Below are 25,287 nucleotides of genomic sequence, written 5' to 3'. Positions count from 1 at the left end.
AGGAAGGCTTCTGTGCGTGTGCGCGCAGAAGCCTTCCTAAAGTCTTTTGCAGCCTAGCAGGGAAGGGGGCGGGAGGACATCTCCCCGCCGCCCGCCCGCGTCTTAATGTTATCGGGGCAAGATTTAAGGGCCCGGGGCGAGATTTAAGGGGGTGGGAGGGGGCTTCAAGGCAGCAGCAGGGGGCCAGGGCTTCAAGGGGGCAGCCATTTTTTAAAATCGGAACAGCCATCGGAGGAGCAATTTTTTCAATAATTACGGCGGCAGTGTGTGGAAAGCGCGGGAGGGGTAAGTAAAGCCCCCCCCCGCCCTTAATGGAACCCCCCAAACTCCCCACCCGAACCAAAACCACCCCGTGACCGGACCGGTCTGGAGGCCTTTAGAATGGCCTCTGAACCGGTCCGTGCACATTCCTAGAATATGGCTCAAAGGGTCCACAAGAAAAACAAAGTAACAAGGCTAGCAGTTCTGTCAGTCATTCAAGTCACAAATTAATAGAGCTCAGCTGTAAGATTCCATTGAAAGATGCTAGCATTCAAAATATAATACAGAAGATGGAGAAGACTGTGAAAGAATCTCAGGTAATTAATCTCTTTTCTCTTAACAAAATGCCAATTTCACCACTCTTTAATGACATATTTTATCTTTCAGACAACTATATAAGCAGAGATTATTCTTGTTGAATATCTCAAGGAATATCACACAACATGAATTCTAGTCATGACAGGACATGTGGAAAAATATGTGTATGAAGAATTGCATGTATTATCTGATCACAAAAAAGCATAAACTCTGTTCATGAGCAGGAGTTCTGCTTGTGTAAGGTGCCTTTGCTTGATTTAAACAGGTTGCTCACCTGTAACTGATGACCTGGAAGCGATCTGTCGACATCCATAAGTACGGCTTCTGCGCCTGCGCAGAGACCACGTGGTAGCCATGCCTCAGCTTGTCAAGGCGTCCAAGCCATGCCCCCACGCATGCAGCGTGCTATTTAAGGGTGGGCTGGGTGCCTAGTCCCTCAGTTCTTGGACCACCGCCATGAAGGACGACCATCCAAGTACGAAGGTGAGTTCAATGATGTTGAATAGGAACAGGATATAGATGCGGCGAAGAAAGCAGCCAGCACACAAGTACGCCTATAGCAGAGCACTACTGCAGAGGGGTAGTTCAGGAGGGTCTTATGGATGTCAACAGATCTCTTCCAGATCATCAGTTACAGGTGAACAACCTGTTTATCTGGATTGAGATCTGTCGAGATAGGTGTCTAGCAAGTTTCCCCAGGAGGAGGATGCAGCAGTGTTCATTGTGACACCCTTTTAAGTACACTTCTCCCACTTATCCTCTGCAGCAGAGCATATGTCCAAGGCGTAATGCTTGACAAAAGGAATCTCTGTGGACCATGTAGCTGCCTTGCAGATGTCTGCAAAAGATATTCCTGAAAGGTGTGTGGCCAAAGAAGCGTATGCTCGAGTGGAATGGGCTCTGATCACTTCTGGAGGTGCTTTTCCCTGCAAGCTGTAGGCGAGCTTGATGAGTTTGATTAGCCTGGATGATAATCTTTGCCTTGTAATGCACGCACCTTTAGACTTGCCTTTATAAGCCACGAACAGGCACTTGGATGCACAAAAATCCTTTGTGCGTAAGAGATTGAATAGAAGGGGACTTCCGACGAATATGGCGTCTCAAAGAGAGGCACCAGACTAGCTCTCCTGGTGTCTTGGCTCCTATTCAGCCTAATTATCTCCCATCAACATGATGGAGATCGGATTGCAATGCAGGGCTTGGTTATTTTTTCTCGGGAGGGTAGTTTGGGGGAGATTTTCCTTGGACAAACCCCCAGAATAAACCTTTCTGCTCAGGCAACTGGCTGATTGGGAGAGGCAAAACATCAAAGCTGAGGAAAAGATGACCTTGCCACCTATCTACTTTAATCTTTCCTAATTAATCTCTGAGAGAACTACAGTTGGAAGTATGCAAGATCTTTGGTATTTTTACTATGCTTTCTGAACCTTTTTACTGACTTTCCTAGAAGTAATTACGGAATGATTTACAGAGTTAAGAGGAGGGCTGGTGGAGGAGAATGGTGTCCGCTGAGGTTGCTGCTTGGATGTTTTTTCTTTTTCCTCTTCGTCGCAGAGCTTACAGTTTATATTTTTATCAGCACAGCCTTCAGCTAGAAGATTGTAACTTCTACCTTGTACTTGTACTTTTTCCACTGTACTGGTATCTCAATGTTGACAAATTTACAGCGTCAAGAAGGCAGCTGGTGGAGGAGAATGTTGTCTGCTTGGAAGTCTCTCTTCTTCTTTTCCATTGCAGAGCCCACAGATTACATCTTTACCAGCTCAGCTTCCAGCTAGAAGATTTTTATTTCTACTTTGAACTTGGACTCCCCCCGCCCCCACACTGGTACCTCTGCATTGCCGAGATATTTTATGGCTGGTAATTAAACATACTGTTTTGTGTTTCGCTCTTCGGAATCCCTTTGAGACCTTTTTTTTTTTTTTTAACAAGGAGGGGATATTCTTTATTCTATTTTGGACTCTGAGAATCATGATTCAACAACGCACGTTTTTGAAATTCAACATCAGAAAGTGGACAGAATAAATTGGAATGAAAAGGGATACTCAAGACTTTTCACCTTTTCCCATGCGTAAGCTCTTGCATGGAACAAGTTCCGGCATATTATGTCTTTGGCAGAATACCTTAACTCCAGACCAAGAATACTCTCAAAAAATTTTCAACCCCTTATTGACTTTTGGGTCTCTCTCTATTGTTTTGTTTTCGATGCAACATAAGAAATACCTTTGAAACAAATAATATGTCCCCCCCCCCTTTTCTTTTCTTTTTAAAATATGTATAATGAGATCCCTGATTTCCTTAGATCTGCTTTAAGATAAAAATGTATTTTTAAAAAAAGGTATTGTAGTAACCAGGTTGAAACCATAAGGATCCTTTAAAAAAAAAAATTCTTTCTTGTTTTATTCTCTGTGGTGTTTTCTCCAAAAATATAATAGAGGTTAGGGAAACTAGTTTAAACATTTTTACATGTAAACACTCATATATATCATGACTGCTGTTGCAACGTTGTTTTGAATTTGGAATTAGTCTCTGCTCACTGAAGAATTGTTTTTATATTCCCTGTTATGTAACTGCTTTTATCAAAAATTCTGTGTAGAGGGAAATCTTTAAACTAATAGCCTATTTTTTTTATACACACACACACACGTAATGGATAAAATTGGAAATAGGATTTGATGGTATTGTATAAGATTGTGGTCAAGAAAATCTTAGTTGGTCTTTAAAATAATGAGAGAGTCCCCAGCTAGTTACTTTATTGTATTAGTTATCCTGCCCCTTTCTATTAACTATCTTTCACCATCTGTGATTAGTTTTTGCATACCCAGCTTTGAATACCAGTCATGAATATATGTTAAATTGTTATATAATTGGCGTGTAAGTGCTGGGAACTCCATCATAGCTCTGCGCTATTGGAAAGAAAAATTTACATCCAAATATTATCTTTCTGTGAAGTCGGCATCTTCTCTCTCTGTGAGCATTCTTTTCTTTACCATTCTAATATTTAGATACTTCGGGGAGTTAGAAGAGAGGTTCAAAATTATTTTTTCAACCCCTTTATATATTAGATAGATAGATATCCTTTTATACACTGGACTCTAGACTTACTTTGACCTTTTGGTTTTAATGAGATCTTTACAGTTGAGAGTTGAAATGTTTTCTTTGCAATATTACGTTGTCATAGACTTTTTTGTGGAGTAGTGTCACCTAGGGAGGAGAGCCAAATACGAAGTGATAATAGATATATGTGGAGATTTGTTGCATGATTCGGTGTTGAGTGTTATATTTTGGCAGATTCTTGCTCTGCTTTGAGGGACCCTTCTAAGTACTTTGATGGAGATATAAAAATATATATTTCATATTATCATAAAAATAATATTATTTATTATTTTTATACTGTTACTTTGGAGTTCTTTTCTAGAACTCATGGCTTTCAGATATTTGTATAGAACTAATAGCTTTTACAAGTCAGGTAATAACTAATGGTCTCTTCATTTTTTGTTTATATAACATAATACTGAAGTCCGATTTAGGAATTCCCCCCCACCCATACTTTTTATTTGACATCATAGGCCTATTGAATTTACAGTTTATTTTAGGAGAAGCTGTCCACTGTTCTTGTATCAGTAGGCATGGATCTGGAAAGGATTTAAAAAATAATAATCTTCCTAGTTTTTTCATGGATGTTAGATTGTATCCATCTAGTAGGGATATATCATCTAGTTCCCCCCCCACCACTTTTGTTTGGAATTACGTGCTAATCAGAAGAACCGGGATGGGAAAGACCAGAAAGAGACCTGTGCATTTAGATCTTTATTCTGAGAAAGCTTCTGGACGATTTTTATACAGGCTTTTGGATTAAAAGGAGGATAATATTTATGTAGGGAAAACATTTTTACTGAAGTCATGGATTTCAGTGAGTTACATTCATGAAGGTTCTACGTTTTGCAGGGTTTAAAATTTTCTTTCTATTTTCTCTCCTGGCTAATTATAAGCTTTTATTGACATAATATTAATTAATAATATGTTTATTAATATCTTTGAGGTTGTAGGTACTGGACGGGACCCCTGTAGTGGAAGTTTTTCTCTGCCTGATTTAACCTTAATACTCATGTATATGTTCCTGCCTTGTTCCTTTTTGTTGTTGCTAGTTTCGGCTCTCCCCTCTGTACTTTGTTTAATTGTTAGATTCATAATTTTACTGATGGTAAGACTGAGTCCTATGTTAACGTTTCCTATTCTATAATTATATAAATATATAAATATATACAATTACCATTTGTATCTTGCATATAGAGGAGTTTTGTTTATGCTGGATAAGCTTCTGTGTGTAATCATGTATACTCTCAGAGATGTAACTTTTTCTGTTTTTTTTACTTAAACTTTAATAAATGTACTATAAATTGTCAACAACAACAAAAGAATAGAAGGGCCCTGCACACATCCAGGGAGTGCATAGAGCGTTCCCATGAGGTGGTCGGCTTCCGGAAGAATGTGGGAAGGACAATGTCCTGGTTCAGATGAAAGTTGGAGACCACCTTGCGCATCAGGACTTTGTCAGGAAAAAACCTTGTATATAGAGCATCTATTCTTAGAGCTGCAAGTTCGCTCACACGTCTTGCTGTAGTTATTGCCACCAAGAAGGATGTCTTCAAGGAAACAAGTTTCAAGGGAGCAGTAGCCATAGGCTCAAAGGGGGCCCTAGTAAGAGATGAAAGCACCAGAGATATACTCCAGGGGTTGACCAGGGCCCAAATTGGTGGATAGACATTAGAGAGTCCTTTTAGAAAAGCTTTGCTTTGCGGAATGTGAAAACAAAGTCTTTCCATCTGATCCAGGATGTCTCGAGAAGAGGGCTGCTTAATGAACTTTCAAAGAGACATTTGTCAAGCCTTGGGACTTCAAGGTAGTCAGGTAAAGATCCAGCGTGGTGTAGTGTTTAGAGTGCTGGACTAGGACCGGGGAGACCCAAGTTCAAATCCCCATTCAGCCATGAAACTAGCTGGGTGACTCTGGGCCAGTCACTTCTCTCTCAGCCTAACCTACTTCACAGGGTTGTTGTGAAAGAGAAACTCAAGTATGTAGTACACCGCTCTGGGCTCCTTGCAGGAAGAGCGGGATATAAATGTAAAAATAAAAATAAAAATAAAGCAGAACATCCCTCACAGAAGCCTTGCAGGGCAAAAAACCATGAATCTTTGCATATGCCTTAAATCTGAGCCATTTGCTCATGTAGTTACGCCTGGTTGATGGCTTACGCTGATTAAGTAGGATACAGTCTAGGGTCCAATTAGCCAGGTGGTGAGACAGAGAGTTTGTACGTCTGCATGAAAGACTATCCCGCCGTCCTGGGACAAGAGGTCTGGTTCCCGAGGAAGATGATGGTAACGATTCTGCTACAGTTTGAGTACTTGAGGAAACCATGGCTGTCTGGGCCACCATGGTGTCACCAGAATGCCTAACGATGGTGAAGCTAGGAGCCGGGCAACCACCCTTTTGATTATAGGTTGTGGAGGAAACATGTAGGCTATCTCCCTGGACCAGTCCAGCTGGAACGCATCCCCCAAGGAACTAGGATCGTGACCTGCTCTCGAGCAGTAGCAGGCATATTTCGTGTTTGAGATGGTCGTGAAGAGATCTATGGTGGGGTGAATCCAACTGTTGAAGAGAGGAGCTATATAATCCATCTTGAGTCCCCATTCGTGGTGACGTTCTTGTTGAAAAACTCGGCTGAGATAGTCGACCAGGACATTCTCCAGGCCCTTGATATGGATGGCCACCAGGGTAACATGGTGTCGGATACACCAATCCCACAGTTATACACCTAGAGCACACAAGCTTCAAGACACAGTCCCACCCTGACGGTTGATGTATGCCTGTCGTGTTGTCTAGCTGTCGTGTTGTCTAGCTGTATTTGCACGATTCTGCCTTGAACCATGGGCAGAAAAGACTGCAGGGCCTGGAACACAGCCAGCAATTCCAGAAAATTGATATGTAGTTGGGACTGTGCATGGGGCCACATTCCTTGTGCCTGATGACCGTTGCAGTGAGTACCCCATCTCATCAGGGATGCATCGGTCGTAAGCCACACCGTGGGAGAGGGAACCTCGAAAGGGACGCCACACAGAAGATTTTATTGATTTGTCCACCAAGACAGGGATTTCAGAATTTGTGGGGGCAGAACTAGATGTTTCCTTTGGTTGTCCTTGTTGGGATGGAAGACCGCAAGAAACCACAACTGTAGCTTCCACATCTTCAGACGAGCATAGGGCATTACTGCATTGCATAAGGTCATTAAACCGAGGAGACGTTGAAACTGTTGAGCCGGCTGTTCTGGTTGTCGTTGGAAGCAGCGCACCAGGTCCTGAATACATCCAAACCGGTCCTCCAGCAAGTATGCCCTTTGTGCCACCGTGTCCAACACTGCCCCTATGTAGGTAGTATTTCGCTCTGGCTCCAGGCGAGACTTTTTCCAGTTCACCTAGATCTCCAGGTCCTGGAGAAGGGATAACACATATTTTATCTGAGAAAGTAACTCTTCCGCGCTTTTTGACATCAGAAGTCAGTAGTCTAAATAAGGGTAAAGGGTGATGCCCCGGGTCCTAAGATGGGCAATCCTGACTGCCATACATTTGGTAAAGACCCAGGGAGCGGTGCACAGTCCAAAGGGCAAGACGTTGTAATGGTACACTTGGTGCCTTACTGTAAATCGGAGATACGTTCTCGGATGCTGATATGAAAATACGCATCTTTTAGATCCAGCGTTGCAAGCCATTGTTCTCCTTGAAGCAGTGGGAGTATCTCTTGCAACGCCATCATCCTGAATTTTCGTATCCTGTTCAGCTTGTTCAGTTGGTGGAGATCCATGATGGGCCTGACCCCACCATCCCATTTTGGAATTTGAAAGTAGCGGAAGTAAAACCCCTCCTGCCTCTGAGCCCACGGCACCTGGGTGATTGCACCCTTCTCCAAAAGTTCCACCACCTCGTCTTGCAGGACTTTTGATGGTGGAGTGAACCTCATTCCTGAAAAGTATGGAGTCGTCTTGAAGTCTATTGCATACCCCGCTGATACAATTTTTAAGACCCAACGGTCTGATGTTATATGGTGCCATGCAGGGGCAAAGTTCGCCAACTTGTTGGTGCCGCTTGGCGTCGATGTTTCCTTGGTGTAATTCACTAGCCCAGATGTTAAGGCCCTTGCAGGCGGGAGGGAGGGGTGGGGCAGAGTCCGTGGGGGATCCTGAATCTCAAAGGCGCTTTTGAGACTCAGGCTGTTTCGTACGCTGTGATTGCGAGGATTTAGCCTTGCCTTGGAAAGGTCGTTTATTATATGAAGAATACTGCCTCCTCAAATCGTGGCGATCTTGCTGCCAATAGGGAGGGTGCTGCCTGCCAGAGTAAGAATGGTACTTGGAGGTGTAAGAAGAGGTAGAGGCCTGCGATGTGAATGTTCGGGTGGTAAACTTAAACTTCTTTAGTTGTTCCATGGTCGAATCAGTGGATTCACTCAAGAGTCCAGTGCCATCAAAAGCTAGACCTTCAATTTTTTCTTTCATATCGGTTTGAAGATTGGCCGAACGAAACCAAGCCTGTCTGCGTAATGTGACCGCAGACATCAAGGAGCGAGACTCCGATTCTGCTAGATGTTTCGCAGTGCTCAACTGCTATCTCATCAGCTCAGATCTGTGCAGTCGAAGGGTCGAGAGTTGCTATGACATTGGTATCTGTCTAATTCTCCTTGACATTGAAGGTTGGCATAGGCAATCGGCATTGAGGGGACACTCTTGTCGACATGGAGACCATTGGCGTATGTAAGGATGACGCGGGAGGCAACACACCATGGCCACCTGGTGTCGACGGAGCCGAAGACGCTATTGGGGTCCTGGCCGGAGACAGAGAACAAGGTCTGGAGATGGAGACCAACAGCATTGACGGGCCGGCCAACTGAAGATGTTGAACAGCTGTCAATGCCGAAGCGCCGACATCAACATCGAAGGATGGCACGGCGTCGAAGGAAAACAACGAGCCGATGAAGGAGACTGAGTATGTTAGGTCTACTGTCTTCAGGTGCTTACTAGGTGGAGAAGACGTGGTCGAAGTGTGGCGCTTTTTCCCTTTTGTCGAACCATCCTCGCGAGAACAATGCTTGTTCGAAGATGAAGTCGATCGTTTCGGAGATGCCAAGGCCGAGCACGAGGGTCTCAACGTCGAGGTCAGCATCGAGGTTCCTTGTCAAGGCCTCGACACCAAGGCTGGGCAGCTCAGAGTCGAAGTTGACTTAGTGGACTTTGACCGATGGGAAGGAATTTGATGTCGAAGGTGAAGCCGAATGCAATTTCGGAGGCGTTTTCGACATCAACACCGATAAGTGTGGTTCACCCAGTGTTGAAGGACTTAAGACCTCATCATAGGTGGCAGCCCGCAAACGAAGTGCTCGATTCTTCCACATCTGTTTGGAAAAAGACAAACAAATTGTGCAGGTCGAGACATTGTGCTCTTCGCCCAAACACAGTAAGCACAAGTCATGTAGGTCCTTCGAGGGGAGTTTTGCTTTACAGCCCTCACACCGTTTGAAGGTTTTTTTCTCTTCAGACATTATGGAGACGCGCTTTTGGGTAGTCAGGTCTGTTCCTTAAGTCAAATTGCCAGGGAAGTCCGTCAGCCAAACCGAGTCCAATCACCAAAACAGAGATCGTCAGTCAGAAACAAAGGGTCATACACTGAATTTCTGTCCGAAAAACAACTTTAGAATTAGAACTCACTGAGGAACTTATCCGACAAGGCAGCAGATCAGAGTCAGAATGTGTCGGCGGTCGGAAAAGAATTGAGGGACTAGGCGCCCAGCCCATCCTTAAATAGCACGCTGCATGCATGGGGGCATGGCTTGGACGCCTCGACAAGCTGAGACATGGCTACCACATGGTCTCTGCACAGGCGCAGAACCCATACTTATGGATGTCGACGGATCTCGATCCATTGATGAATTACCACCTCCCCAGAAGCCCACATGCCATCTTGCGCAAGATGGTCAACCCTCAGGAGCAGCTTGGGGGGGGGGAGCATGGGGGCTGGAAAGTCCCATTCATTATGTAAGTTTGCTTCTGATCATGTTTCTTTGGATGCAACCTGTTGCCAATTAGACACATTTTTCTAATTATTTGTTCTGTGAAATTTCTAAATTTGTTTTTGCTTTAAAGTACTGTATGTTATTTTGAAGTAGTGAAAGGTTTTAAAAGAGCAGTCTTTATCCTGTAACCCTTATGATGAATATTAACAAACATTTTCTATTCATTTCAGGTATACTGCTATGGATATAACACCTTGTACAAAGATTAGGACTTTAATATACCTATTTCAATGCCGTCAATAGTAACATGAATGGTGTAGAGCCCAACTGCCCCTGGAGTCCAGTTAGCACAGTAAGTACCATCATTATTGACTCTTATCAACATGTTTTCACTCGGTCTAGGGGGAAAAGAATATTGCAATCACAACACACTATCCACATTTAGTCATTTCTTTAGCTTATGCTTAGAAGCCCCTGAACTATATGATGGAATATTAAACTAAACATCAAAGCAACACAATACAATATTTTCTGTCCAAACATTATGGATAACCATAAAGGTTATCCAAATGCACTGTGTATTCTTATCTTTTTCTTCCTGATACATCTGCATTAGCTCTTGTCAATTTTCAGCTAGGATCCCAAGAACAGTGCAACTACTTTCCTGCACTCAGGAAAGCTTTAGATTTGTTTCTCCTCAAACAACAGCTCCCCCTGTGGTAAATCACTTCTAAACCAGAAGGGAATTTCAAAACCTGTTTAATACAGCATGCTGTGGGGTGCTGTGTAAGAATGGGTATGGGTGTGTGTGTGTAAAAAATCCACTAAGCAGCTTGATCTTGCCTTCATTTTTACAAAACAGATTTAGAAGAGAACCACTGACAAGCTGAAGAATTTATACCAAAAAAAGCAAATATCAGCCACTGAGCTATCCAGTGTAGTAGCCTTCTCCATACTTAAAGCAAGTAGAAAAGAATTTTAAACTTTCTGAAACACTTGGATCTGAATTCTTCTAGAAGAATGTAACTTTGATTTAAAAATATATATAATCACCTTCTATGACAGAAATCAAATAAACATGTGAAATCATTTTTTTCAAATTTTCATATTTTAAAAAAGTCAATTTGAAATTTGCATTTATGTCTTACTTTTTAAATAGAATTGTTACCTTTTGGGTGTTGGAGATGCAAAGCGCAACTCTTCAAAAGAATAATTTTCATATACCTATAAAAGCAGAACAGACACCAAACTGATTTAATAGTAACTGAAACAGTCACATCATGGCTCTTAAGGACTAACATGTAGGGGGGAAATGTGCAATGGATGAAGGGAATATTCTAAATAGCAAATTAATTCTTCGGGCAGCTACTGTTTTGATTCAATATGCTTCTGCATCTGAACTCTATATAGGGAGACCAGACACTGAGATGAGGTGACATCTATTACACCTTGTCTGCTGACAATATTGATTTACAGGAGGACCTCATTAATCGTGGGTCCAGCACTCACCATTCTGTGTATTTGCGGTTGGATAATAGACTCCTGACCTCAGTATATGCAATCTTAAAATGGCAAAAAAGGGGTTAGATTTATGTATCCACAGATTGGAAGCAGCTGGAAATGACTGGGGAGGTAATTTCCGGCCACCATTTTGTGCATTGCAGCCATTTTATGCCTCATTTTGAAGAAAAACAGGACCAAAAATGCAATTTTCAACCACTTTTTTTTTCTCGTGGGGGGCATCAATGGACAAGTGACGGGCAGTGGACCATGGCTGGGGAGTTTATTTGGCCCATTTTGCAATTTTGGGGGTGATTTGGGGTGGTGCGGTAACCTAACCCTGATTCCCATAGCCCTAACACTCTGTTTGCAGATTCGCTATCCGTGCTCCCCCACCCATGCCGTGGAATGGAACCCCCGTGAATAATAGGGTTCTCCTGTACAGAGGCTCACTTAAAATATTTTATAAAAAACTAAGAACCTAAGTACAGCCCTGCTGAATCAGGCCCAAGGCCCATCTAGTCCAGCATCCTGTTTCACACAGTGGCCCACCAGATGCCTCTGGGAAGCCCACAGGCAGGAGCTGAGGGCTTGTCCTGCTGTTACTCCCCTGCAACTGCTACTCAGAGGCATCCTGCCTCTGAGGATGGAGATGGCCTATATCCCTCAGACTAGTAGCCGTTGGTAGACCTCTCCTCCATGAAGTTATCCAAACCCCTCTTAAAGACATTGAGGCTTTTTCTGTCACCACATCTTGTGGCAGAGAATTCCACAGGTTGATTATGTGTTGTGTGAAAAAGTACTTCCTTGTGTTGGTCCTAAATTTAATAGCAATCAATTTCCTTTGATGACCCCCTGGTTCTAGTGTTACATGAGAGGGAGAAAAAATTCTCTCTATCCACTTTCTCCACACCATGCATGATTTTATAGATCTCTATCATGTCTCCTTGGAGTCACCTTTTTTCTAAACTAAAAAGCACCCCGTGTTACAGCCTTGCCTCTTAAGAAATGTGCTCTAGGCCCCAGATCTTGGCTGCCCTCTTCTGCACCTCTTCCAGTTCTACAATGTCCTCCTTTGGTATGGTGACCAAAATTGTAAGCAGTACTCCAAGTGTGGCTGCACCATCATTTTGTATAAGGGCATTATAATATTAGCAGTTTTATTTTCAACCCCCTTCCTAATGATAACTAGCATGGAATTGACCTTTTTCACAGTGCCGCACATTGAGTCAACACTTTCAACGAGCTGTCCACCACAAGCCCAAGATCCATATTGGGGGTTTTTCTGCCCCAATATGCATCACTTTATGCTTGCCAACACTGAACTACATTTGCCATTTTGTCACCCACACCTATTTTGGAGAGATCCTTTTGGAGCTCCTCACAATCTCTTCTGGATTTCACTAACCTGAACAGTTTGCTGTCATCTGCAAACTTGGCCACCTCACTACTTACCCAAACTTCTAGATCATTTATGAATACATTAAAAAGCGCCAGTCCCAGTACAAATCCCTGGGGGACCCCACTTATTACTTCCCTCCATTGTGAAAACTCTCCATTTATACCTACCCTCTGTTGCCTGTCCTTCAACCAGTTACCAATCCACACATGAACTTGTCCCCTTATTCCATGACTGCTAAGTTTTCTCAAGAGTCTTTGATGAGGAACTTTGTCAAAAGCTTTTTGGAAGTCCAGGTATGCTATGTCAACTGGATCACCTTTATCCACACACCTGTTGACACCCTCAAAGAACCCCAAAAGGTTCGTGAAGCAAGATTAACCTTTTCAGAAGCCATGCTGGTTCTCCCCTAGCAGGGCCTGTTCTTCTATGTGCTTTACAATTTTATCCTTGAGAATGCTTTTAATCAATTTGCCCAGAACAGATGTTAAGTTAACCAGCCTGCAATTTCTTAGATTGCCTCTGGATCCCTTTTTGAAAATTGGTGGTACATTGGCTACTTTCCAGTCCTCCGTTACAGAGCCCGATTGTAGGGATAAGTTATATATTTTTGCAAGGAAGTCGGCAATTTCACATTTGAGTTCTTTGAGGACTCTTGGATGGATGCCATCTGGCCCTGGCAATTTGCTAGTTTGTAATTTTTCCAGACAATTTAGAACATCATGGGTAACCTCATACGGGGGAAGGCAGTCCTTCAGATTTCTCAGTTAGATTCTAAAGGGTCAACACCATGACTTCAAATAGCGCCCAGAAGTGGACTGGAAGCCAGTGGAGGTCTGTAGCCAGGGTGTTGCATGCTCCCTATAATCTGTCCTTAGCAGCTACCTCGCCATAGCATTTTGGACCAGCTATAGTTTCTGGATACTTTTCAGAGGCAGCCCCACCAATTGCATTGTAGTAGTCCAGTCTTTAAGACATGTCTCACCATAGTTAGGTCTGACTTCTCTAGGAACAGGCACAGCAGGCCCACCAGCCCAAATTGAACAAATGCAATTTTGGCCATGGTTGTCACCTTGATATCCAGGAGCACTCTACGACCTAGAACCTGTGCAACACCATTCAGGACAAGTTATACTCTAATTCCCAAATTACCAGTTTTTCTGTCCAGGGGCACCTTTGTCTTGTCTGGACAAAGTTCAGTTTAAATGACAGCCACTTACCTTCATCATTGTAATAGCAATATAGCGAGCTTCTTTCACTATCATTGGCTCATATGACGCATCCAGTTTTGGAGAAGGAAGTCCTCCAAAGGTCATATCAGTGCCAGAATCAGCAGGAGTACCTGCAGGACTGCCTGGTATACGTTGGAGTTTTTTTGCTTGTTCTTGCTGCAAAGAAGTTTTTTTCTGGGAAACAGGAATTGCCTTGACTTCCACCTATGAAATTTCAATAGCTTTATTTATATTTTGGAAATATAGCTCACTATTTTTCATAATGTACGGTATTTGAAATACATCAGAAATTATATACAAAATCTATTTTCACTAACCTAGTCAAAGGTCAGGGGAAAAAATAATTCAAAAGGTAGCTCAACATTTACAGGGCTTCTAAACCTCACCCCAAACTACCATGAAGTCTATCTAAAGAAGGTGGCCCTAAATCACTATGGTAGTATGGACACATGGGATGTTGTCCCTCAAAAATATCCAAATAGCTGTCAACCAGTGCTGTAACGTATTAACAAACAGTGCTTGTGAAAAACCTATATACAGGTGAAACTCGGAAAATTAGAATATCGTGCAAAAGTCCATTAATTTCAGTAATGCAAATTAAAAGGTGAAACTGATATATGAGACAGACGCATTACATGCAGAGCGAGATAAGTCAAGCCTTAATTTGTTATAATTGTGATGATCATGGCGTACAGCTCATGAAAACCCCAAATCCACAATCTCAGAAAATTAGAATATTACATGGAACCAAGAAGACAAGGCTTGTAGAATAGAACAATATCGGACCTCTGAAAAGTATAAGCATGCATATGTATTCAGTACTTGGTTTGGGCCCCTTTTGCAGCAATTACTGCCTCAATGCGGCGTGGCATGGATGCTGTCAGCCTGTGGCACTGATGAGGTATTATGGAAGACCAGGATGCTTCATTAGCGGCCTTCAGCAATACTGCATTGTTTGGTCTCATGTCTCTCATCCTTCTCTTGGCAATGCCCCATAGATTCTCTATGGGGTCAGGTCAGGCGAGTTTGCTGGCCAATCAAGCACAGTACACTGTATACTTTTCAGAGGTCCAATATTGTTCTATTCTTCAATCCTTGTCTTCTTGGTTCCATGTAATATTCTAATTTTCTGAGATTGTGGATTTGGGGTTTTCATGAGCTGTATGCCATGATCATCACAATTATAACAAATTAAGGCTTGACTTATCTCGCTTTGCATGTAATGCGTCTGTCTCATATATCAGTTTCACCTTTTAATTTGCATTACTGAAATTAATGGACTTTTGCATGATATTCTAATTTTCCGAGTTTCACCTGTACAACATTTTTGCAAGGGGTTGACACTTTTTTGCGGATAAGATCCCTTGCATTCAAGCCGACTTGGACTCCACAGTTATGGTGGGGTCAATTGCAGAGGTGTCCAGTAAATCCTCTGGTTTAATTAGAATCGATCAGTTTCAATCTGTGACTCCTGAGAATGTAGACAAGCTCCTTGGAGGTGTTCAGTCTACCACTTGTCATGGGAACATAGGAAACTGCCGTATACTGAGTCAGACCATTGGTCTATCTAGCTCACTATTGTCTTCACAGACTGGCAGCAACTTCTCCAAGGTTGCAGACAGGAATCTCTCTCAGCCCTATCTTGGAGAAGCCAGGGAGGGAACTTGAAACCTTCTGCTCTTCCCAGAGCGGCTTCATCCCCTGAGGGGAATATCTTGCAGTGATCACACATCAAGTCTCCCATTCATATGTTTAGCAGGGCAGACCCTGCTTAGCTATGGGGACAAGTCATGCTTGCTACCACAAGACGAGCTCTCCTCTCCTTGTCCTTACCACTTGTCCTTTGGATCCATGCCAAACATGGCTTACATCTAGCAGGGAGGCTGTTAGAAATGGCTGTTAGACATCATAAATGCCTCGCTGAGGGAGGGCAGTATGCCTCTATGTTTTAAGGAGGCAATTGTGAGACCTCTATTTAAGAAGCCTGCCCTAGAGCCCTCGGTGATGGCTAATTATAGATCTGTCTCCAATCTTCCTCGGGTGGGCAAGGTAATTGAGAGGGTAGTGGCTGATCAACTCCAGGTAGTTTTGGAAGATACTGATTATTTAGATCAATTTCAAACTGGCTTTCGAGCAAGCTATGGGGTGCAGACAGCCTTGGTTGGCCCGATGGATGATCTCTACCAAGGAATGGACAGAGGGAACGTGACTCTCTTGGTTCTTTTGGACCTTTCTGCAGCTTTCGATACTATCAACCATGGTATCCTTCTGGATCGTTTGGGGGATTTGGGCATAGGTAGCACTGCTTTGCAGTGGCTCTGTTCTCATCTCTCTGGTAGATTCCAGATGGTGTCACTAGGAGATAGTTGCTCTCTGAAATGAGAGCTATTGTATGGTGTCCCTCAGGGCTCCATCCTATCTCCAATGCTTTTCAATATCTACATGAAACCACTGGGTGAGATCATCAGGAGAATTGGAGCAGGGTGTTATCAACGTGCTGATGACTCCCAAATCTATTTCTCCATGACATCATCATTGGGAAATGGCATAACCCTACTAAATGCCTGCCTACAGGCAGTAATGGACTGGATGAGAGATAATAAACTGAAACTGAATCCAAACAAGACAGAACTACACATGGTAAGTAGTCATACTTTGAGGGATGTGATAGATCTTCCTGTTCTGGACGGGGTTGCACTCCCCCTGCAGGAAGAGGTGTGTAGCTTGGAAGTGCTTCTGGACCCAGGCCTCACTCTGGTTTCTCAGGTTGAGGCTATGGCCAGGAGTGCTTTCAATCAACTTTGGTTGATATGAAGCTGTGTCCATTCCTTGAAGATCATGATCTCAGAACTGTGGTGCACTCTCTGGTAACCTCTAGGCTTGACTACTGCAATGCGCTCTACTTGGAACTGCCTTTGAATGTAATTTATTTATTTACTTACTTATTTATTTGAAGTAGTAATACCCTGGTAATTACCTTTAAAGCTTAGGACTGGGTTACCTAAGAGTGCCTTCTTCTGCATGATCCTCACTGCACATTGAGGTAATCAAGAGAGGACCGTCTCCAGATGCCGCCAGCTCATCTCGTGGCAACCTGGGAGTGGGCTTTATCTGTGGTCGCCCCTGGGCTGTGGAATGTCCCTATAGATACTTGTGGCTTAAAGGCTGATAAAGATGTTAAAAGAGCCCTTATGATGCATTTTTTTAGCCTGGTTTTAGTAATCTCTGAATGTTTTAAATTGTTGTTTTAACAAATTGTTTTATTTTGTTTTTATTGTATTCCTCTTTGTGAACCACCTGGAGCCTTTGGAGTCAAGCGGTATATTAAATCAATCAATCAATTTAAAGACATAGGAGCTGGAATGCTTTTCTTAGGAAACTGCCCAAATACTATGGTAATCAAAACAAATGCTTTAGAGAAAGCCTGATACCAACAACAATCATTATATGTGGAGTGAATTAAATTTCTATAGGCCAATTGTGCCGCAAATAAAAAAGACTAGAGGACGGAGATGGCCTTAAATTAAGTGGTATTTTATCAAGTCCCACAGATTTTTTAATTTCAAAATGCCACCCTCTGTGACATTGGTAAATATAAAAAAGTTACTACTTTCATAAACAATTACCTTCATATTGGGCACATGAACAACTTCACCATACTGGTCTTTTGTCTGCACAGTGATAATTGTTGGCCAACCACATCGGATGTCATCTTTATTCAGAATCAGGGATGTTTTCTGAGGATCTGCATATGAATCTGGCTGAAGCCACCTAAAACAAGATGAGAAAATCACTTAATATGTATTTATAACATACAGAATATCTTTCTACTAGAGTATCCAGAACAAGAGAGTTTGTAAAACGTACAATTATACCATACAGAAGGCAAAATGAAGCAATCAAGAATATGAAAAGCCCTTTACTAAAATGGATACAGTATGTTTAGCTTTGAAGCAAAGCATTTTATCCTACATACAAAAGTTATCTGCCACAACATGAAATTATATGTGACATAAACAAGTATGCCATCAAAATGATTACTCAAAATGGAAAGAGTCATAAGAGAGAAGGATTTTAAAAATAAGGTAGTCAGTTATAATACCTTGCAAGCCGTCCACCACTTGATCCTGGTACACAGGAAATGAAATCTTCCAAAAATGACTGCTCATTGCTTTGTACTTGCAGTGGGAGATTTCCTTCAAGTGCCTCCAGGATAGTTGGTGAATGAGACAATACTAAACCTTTCCCCAGGATGCCAGAATGAGATTTACAAACCTGGTCAGGGAAGAAAAAAAATAAAATATAGCATCTAAACATGTTCATTGCTCTTTAAAAATCTGGCAATCTTTGCTAATCATTGTTGCTAGCACTGCTCTTCTGCTGGTTCCCAGAGTTCTATTAACATAATGAATTCAAAAATTTCCTGTCTTTTAAAAACCGACAACCTGCTATTAAAGGTTCCTGAAGTGGATTCCAATGTTTACAGCACACAATAAAACATCAAAATGGCCAAATTAAAACCAATATAACAAAAACAACATAAAAAGGAGATTTTTTTAATCATTTGCAAAAAAAGTAATAGTTCCCTGCAAGTTACATCTCAAAGGCCTGGTGGTGGTGATGAAGGATTGCAACTCTCCCCAGCATAAGAAGCAAAACTAGAATTCCCCCTTCAAAAGAGAATTGCAGGAATGAGCAACCACCTTTATAAAGCCCGTTGTATCTGGAGAGAACAGGACGATTAAAAATTATAGAGTTCACAGCACCCTATATGTGAATACCGCAAAAACGAAATCAGACATTTAATGAGTGAGAAAGACTTCCTTTGGTGCAGAGGAACTATCATAATACAAATAAACAAAATTGTTTATTTTGTGAATGGAGAGAGAATGCATGGGGTTGTGCCTGAAAGAGAAATTTCTATTTATATTCTGACAAGTGCAAATCAAATCCTGGAAGAACATAAAATTCAGGATTGCATAAGCATGCTACAAAGTGGCCAAATTTGGCTAGTGTGGAAAGGTGTGAACCTCCAAAATGTTGTAGCAGTGATAGAGGAGTGGTGTGTGGGTTTCTCTTACACCTCCACAGCCCCTAGAAGGAGGAATACTTTGTTAGGATGGTATCAGTGTTATTAAAAACACATGTATGCAAATCTGGGCATGTATACACTCTACACAAATTGTACACCTGTTGAATATGAATAGGGCTTATGTTTATATGCATGAGAGAGAGAAAACATACACTTCCATCTGTAATAGTTATGTCAGTTTCCTCGCTTCAAGCTCTTAGGCTCCGTCAAAGCTTATACGAATAGATGCAACAAAAGGAAAAACAAAAGGACCACTGCACATATTGCTGCTCTTGCACAAGAGAACAGCACATCTTGCTTATACAGTCATTCAGTAAAAATAAAATAACCGTACACAAGTACCAGCATATTGGAAACATTCTGTGAAGACTGCCTGATTATGCAATATTTAAAGCAACTGTCATTCAAGCTCTGATCCAACATAAGTACACAACTACAGGGTATTCCCCCCACCCTTAAGAATCAAAATATTATAAACATTTCATCTACTATGAAATTATACCCAGAAGAAATCTAGAAACATGAATGGGTATGACTGTGCTGCAAATTACAGAATTGGACTCTAATGTAGATGGTGATAAATTATTTCAGGATCACATAGGAGTCAACTGAAATTCATAAAACCATTTTTTAAAGCTTGCATGTCCATAGACAAAATCATTGCCATAAAGGACTAGTTTACAAAACTAGAAGCTGGAGGATGCTTCAAGTGACCACCACAGCCAGAATAATCATTTTAGCAATCTGTTTGTTTCTCTTCATGGTCCACAACTCTGCCCCTTGATATGGTATGCTCATTTCCTTGAATATTTTTTACACTAGGACTAAGCATTAATCCCGTCTACAAAACATGTCCCTAAGCAAACCAAATTTAACAATTTTCCCATTTTCTGTCTATTAGCAGAGCACCTCAAATTTTTTTCTCTTGTAAGGGGGAAGCAGCAAATGTCTACCTGCAGAGCAGCCTCTTCCAGTATCTCAAGATCTTCTTCAAATTCATTTCCTGTTTATAAACAGTAGATAGTGTCATAAGATCATAATGCAATTTGTAGCCTAAAAATAACACTGAAGTTTTTCCTTAAGCTATTCCATGTGATTTACTGAATAATTGGCTCTTGCCTGAATTTCATTTCTAGTTGGCATAGAGCTATCTCTCCTTACCCCAGGAAACAGGAATTCAGAAAACTGAGTCCAAAATCATGGAATGAAATTCAGGCAAAATTAACTTGACACTTCATGAAGCAGTAAGCAAACTAACCCTAACAAATCCTAAAAGGTGGGGGGGGGGAACCTATAGAGGTGACTATTAGAATATTAAAAGCATGTCAAGTTTCTCAAACCTGCTAGATTAAGATTTTAAAAGGGTAAACAGCATGCAATAGCATTTCTCAAAACAATATCTTCAGAAAAAATGTATGTTTATAATATACGTTGTAAATAAGAAAATTCACTTTAGGTCATCCTAAAGTCATTGCAAGACCATGTCTATTGACCGCAGTTCAGAGAACTGCACAACCAGTTGCTCTCACTCATCAAAACAGGAAGCCCCATGCACACAAAGTTGTGCATGAAGTTGGGAGTATGTCAAAAGCAATTTATGATATTGCACATCAGGAGCCACTATTTCATAAAACAAGAAATCCTGCGGAGCATGCATAGCAATAGCAATAGCAATAGCACTTACATTTATATACCGCTTTATAGCCGGAGCTCTCTAAGCAGTTTACAATGATTTAGCATATTGCCCCCAACATTCTGGGTACTCATTTTACCGACCTCGGAAGGATGGAAGGCTGAGTCAACCTTGAGCCCCTGGTCAGGATTGAACTTGTAACCTTCTGGTTACAGGGTGGCAGTTTTACCACTGCGCCACCAGGGGCTCTTTGGCAGACAAGTCCTTCAAGACTTAAGCATGTGTAAACAGTTCTGTAGACCACAAATGCCATCTTAAACACCAAATTCCCTTCCCAAAGCATGTCTGCAATTCTATACTGACTCCCACATTAAGTAACATGCTTTGAAAGACATACCAATGGGAAGTGCCAGATCTTTTTTCATCAAAGCTGCTGCACATGCACCTCCTAGATTGGCCAACTCTTTCTCAAGCTGAATGATACCCTTAAAACAAATACAAAAGACAAGATATCACTTGGTTTTAGGGGTTCAACATCTCCACCTGAAGACAGAAACTAAATTAAATAAAATGTATTAAAATATTGGCTGACATTTGTTGAAAAGAAGCATTGGTTACTCACAGTGAAGGCTTCTTCTTGGTGCTAGATTTGAGAACATATCACATGGGTTATCCTTCCCATGTGCTCCAGGACTATGCAAATTATGAGATGCTTTAAGAGCCTGGGAAGGAGAACCCCACCCAGTTCATAGTAGCCAAGTCCAAAGTACAGAGAAAATTGTGAGAAGAGAAAAATGGAGTACACCAGTAGATGCAAATGCCTGGATGGGTGGGTCAGGATGTCCTTGGATCCAGCAGCAAGAAACAACCTTCACAGTGAGTAACCAATGCTCCTTACTCTGCTACAGGATGAGGACATCTCATGTGGAACATGCCACAGTCAAGAGACCCAGGTGGGAGTATCAGCATCTACTGGGGCAGAAAAACCTGTTGAAGGACTTGTCTGCCAAAAGCTGCTTGTGCTGAGTGATGTAGGTTGAGCTTCTAGTGTCAGGTGAACATGGAAGGAGACGCCCCACTTGTGGTGGTAGTTTGACGGGTCTCCGACACATTATACCATTCTAGTAAGGTAGGAGGAACCACTGGAGTGCGCATAGGTGGAAGCAGGCCCATGACATTGCTTCCAAAGATGACACCATATGACCTAGAATCCTGGCTAGGGTAAGGGCTGGTACTGTTGGGGCTGAGGATACTTGATGGATCAGTGAGAAGATATCCTGTATGCGATCTGGAGGAAGAATCAGTCAGTCCAGAGAGCTGTCTATTAAATACTCCCAGATGGTGGATCCGGATAGAGGAAAGTAAGTGACTTTGTGGAATCTGTGTTCCAAGCGCACCTGAAGCATGTTGCTCACATCTGACTCTGCGGTTGTAAGTGATCAGACTTAACAGGAGATAATCTGAGCAGGCAAATATCCAAATTCCTCTCAGGCGAAGGTGGGCTACAAAAGGGGCCAGGATCTTCGTGAAAATCCTGTGTGCTGAGGAGATGCCAAATGGAAGGGCCCTGCATTGGTAATGATGGCCTGTACATCTGAAGTGGAGGAATCGGCAATTCAGCGGGTGAATAGGCACATGCAGGTATGCCTCCGTAAGTCTACTGATGCCATGAAATCAGAATGATGGGGGGATTCTGCGATGGATCGTAGTGTCTCCATCCTGACCTTTCTGTGCTTGACATGTTTAAGAACTTTAAGTTCAGTATTGCTCTGAAGGAGCTGTCCTCTTTGGCACAGTGAACAAAATAGTGTAAAGTCCCCTGCTCCTTTGATGAATTACTACTCGTTCTATGGTGTTGATGCATTCTATATGCCATACGAACATAGGAACATAGGAAGCTGCCATATACTGAGCCAGACCATTGCTCTATCTAGCTCGGTATTGTCTTCACAGACTGGCAGCGGCTTCTCCAAGGTTGCAGGCAGGAATCTCTCTCAGCCCTAACTTGGAGAAGCCAGGGAGGGAACTTGAAACCTTCTGCTCTTCCTAGAGCTGCTTCATCCCCTGAGGGGAATATCTTGCAGTGCTCACACATCAGGTCTCCCATTCAGATGCAACCAGGGCAGACCCTGCTTAGCTATGGGGACAAGTCATGCTTGCTACTACAAGACCAGCTCTCCTCTCCAAAATTGCTTGGAGCAGATCTTCGCATCTGGTAGGCGAGTGTGACTGGGGGTTTGGAAGGAAGTGGTCGAGGAGGGGGGGAGGAAGTTAGCTCTATCTTATAAAAATGGAGAATGGTACTGAGCACCCATAGATCAGAGATGTTCACTTCCCATATGTGGAAGAAGTCCGAGAGAAGACCTCCCACATAGGAGAGTGGTGAGTCAGGATAATTGTCCGGTTTGGTTTTGGATATTGAAGGTTTGGCATGGTTGAGTAGGTGGCCTATTGTTGTTGTTTCTATGAGTATTTCTTTAAGGGCTTCATCACCGAAGAGTTTCCCTGTAGTGTATGGTACTGCTGCCAAGTTAGTGCGTAAGGCTGAGCCTATTTGCCAATGTTTAAGCCATAAGTTTCTCCTTGTTACCACACTGAAAGCTGTGGAGTATGAGGAGAAGCGGATTTAGTCCAATAAAGCATCGGCTATGAAAGCCTATGCTTTTTGTATTTTTAGGAGTGTTTGGTTTTTTGGCAGTTAGGATCTTATGGAGGAGCCTGAAGCAGATTATCAACCCAAAGTAGTCATGCTATAATGGAGGTGACAGCAGAGGTGTGTAAAGACAAGAAGCCACAATGTGTACTTTCTTTAAGGCCAACTCCATCCACTTTTCATTGGAATCTTTGAGGGAACTGTCCCCGTCTTGAGAGATGATGGAGCCGGAAAGCAGGGCCACCACAGGATAGGAATGTGCAAACAGGTTCGATGTTGAATCGGTTTGGGTCGACAGTTCAGTGTCGAACTGAACTACCCCCTGTTCAAACTGACCCTGTACCGAAACCTCACCACCACCACTCACGAGTCTTAATTTTTTTTAAAAAAAAATTCATGCTCTCCAAGGCCGCAGGGGGTCCGTGGAGGTTACCCTCCCCCTGCCAGCCTTCGTCATGCCAAAAATCGCCCGATTCGGGCATTCTTTGGCCCTTTCTGGACATTTCCCCCCTCACGGTGGCCATTTTGGAGGCCGTTGTGCATGAGCATGGCCACAGAGGCCCAATGTGTATGCACAGCAGCCTCCAAAATGGCCACCAGGAAAAGAATGGCTGAACTGGGCAATTCTGAGCATGACGAAGGCCAGCAGGGGAAGGGGGGACCTCTGTGGGACCCTCCCCCCGCGACCTCAGAGACGTCTCAAATAATTTTAATTATTATTTTACTAAAATATAATTTAAAAGACTCAACCTCCCCCCCACCCCACAACTGGGCCAGACGTAAAACATCCCTACCATAGGAGTGTCATTGCAAGGGACACCTAAAACATGTCTGAAGCCTCTTGGGTAAAGCTATAGGACTTGTTAACGAGAAGAGTAGGCTTTCTATTAGCTGCAGACGCTTTCCATTCCTGTTTATGAATGGAAACAATTTGTCCACGAAACAATTAGGGAAGGGAAACAGTAGGTCATGTTTTGTCATTTGAAAAACTAGGGTTTCTCGGGATGGTGGAAGGTGGTGTTTGCTGAAGCCCAAGTGTAGTAACAGCCTTAGTAAATAAATGGATAAAGCCATCTGGTGGGAAAAGCCTGAAGCATTAGGAGAAGGATTCAGAGGTTTGGTAATCAGACCATTCTCCTTCCTTCCTAGAGTCTGCCTCTAAATTGTGGTTCTCTGTCCACAGGATGGGAGTGCCTGGTTTCTCTAGAACATTATATCAGGATTTTCAGGATCCAGGATGGGTCCTGGGTTTTGCAGGTCCAGATCAGGCCCTCTGGGGACAGAAAAGGGGAGAGAGAGTATGTTTTTCTTTTCTTTTTTTGAAAGGAATAGATGAGGGAACAAAGTGGTGAAAAAGATAAAATATATATAGTAGTAAAACAATATAGGAAGTGAAGGCTTGGCTAATAGGAGAAGGCTGTCTCTGGAGCAGGATGCATGACTAGAAGAACTGGGTGGGGTTCTCCTTTCCAGGCTCTTAAAGCATCTCATAATTTGCATAGTCCTCTCTTCTAGAGCATATGGGAAGGATAACCCACATGAGAAGTCCTCATCCAGCAGCAGAGAAGACCAGTGCTTTCAACAAAGTGCTGGTGCTGTCTGGATGCTGCTATTGAATTCTGGACTAACATAGCATGTGTGCCCTATGCAGAAGTGCAATTTTTGCCTCTCTCTTCACGACCCCTGATGGCTGTGCAACCTAGGGCATGGGTGTCCAGGGTGTGTGTGCAAAGAGGGAGCAGTCGCTCTACTCCCATAATTGAGGAATCCCCACTGAATTCAATGGGGCTTACTCCCAGGTATACGAATGCAGCTTTTGCACACACCCTAAAAAAAAGATTGCAGATGTCGGGGAGCAAAGGAGATTGGTCAAAACCCTCCCCGTGTGAACTGTAGAATTGCATTAGTCTTCCTTAGTCAGATTGTCAGCCATTATCAATCCTCATACATCTAATTAGTCTAAATCCAATGAGGTAGGCAGTCTGCAGTTGAAAAAACCACCTTCTGTAAAGTCACCATTCCTACATTTTAGAAACAAGTAAGAGACTCAGAGTTACGGTAGATTACTGTAATGGGTCTGTGAGTTGCACATTGTACAACCTACATGCAACAGAAAATAGCTCTAACTAGCTG

The 25,287-nt window shown here is 42.6% G+C and overlaps 1 protein-coding gene across 14 annotated transcripts in view; it reads right to left on the bottom strand.

The window, feature by feature from the left end:
- Positions 1 to 25,287, bottom strand: part of MYCBP2 (MYC binding protein 2) — a 259,460-nt gene that overhangs the window by 102,808 nt on the left and 131,365 nt on the right. For all 14 annotated transcript variants that reach the window (XM_053305497.1, XM_053305498.1, XM_053305501.1 and 11 more), the window contains 7 exons: positions 20,899 to 20,986; positions 19,822 to 19,871; positions 17,879 to 18,051; positions 17,403 to 17,547; positions 13,765 to 13,980; positions 10,814 to 10,869; positions 9,928 to 10,043 (listed from right to left, as the gene is read on the bottom strand). In XM_053305497.1, coding sequence (XP_053161472.1) covers positions 9,928 to 10,043; positions 10,814 to 10,869; positions 13,765 to 13,980; positions 17,403 to 17,547; positions 17,879 to 18,051; positions 19,822 to 19,871; positions 20,899 to 20,986 — 844 coding nt within the window. The remainder of the gene's footprint in view (positions 1 to 9,927; positions 10,044 to 10,813; positions 10,870 to 13,764; positions 13,981 to 17,402; positions 17,548 to 17,878; positions 18,052 to 19,821; positions 19,872 to 20,898; positions 20,987 to 25,287) is intronic.

The sequence above is a fragment of the Hemicordylus capensis genome, chromosome 3 (genome assembly GCF_027244095.1).
Source record: "Hemicordylus capensis ecotype Gifberg chromosome 3, rHemCap1.1.pri, whole genome shotgun sequence".
Classification (NCBI taxonomy): domain Eukaryota; kingdom Metazoa; phylum Chordata; class Lepidosauria; order Squamata; family Cordylidae; genus Hemicordylus; species Hemicordylus capensis.
This window is presented reverse-complemented; position numbering and strand designations above follow the sequence as displayed.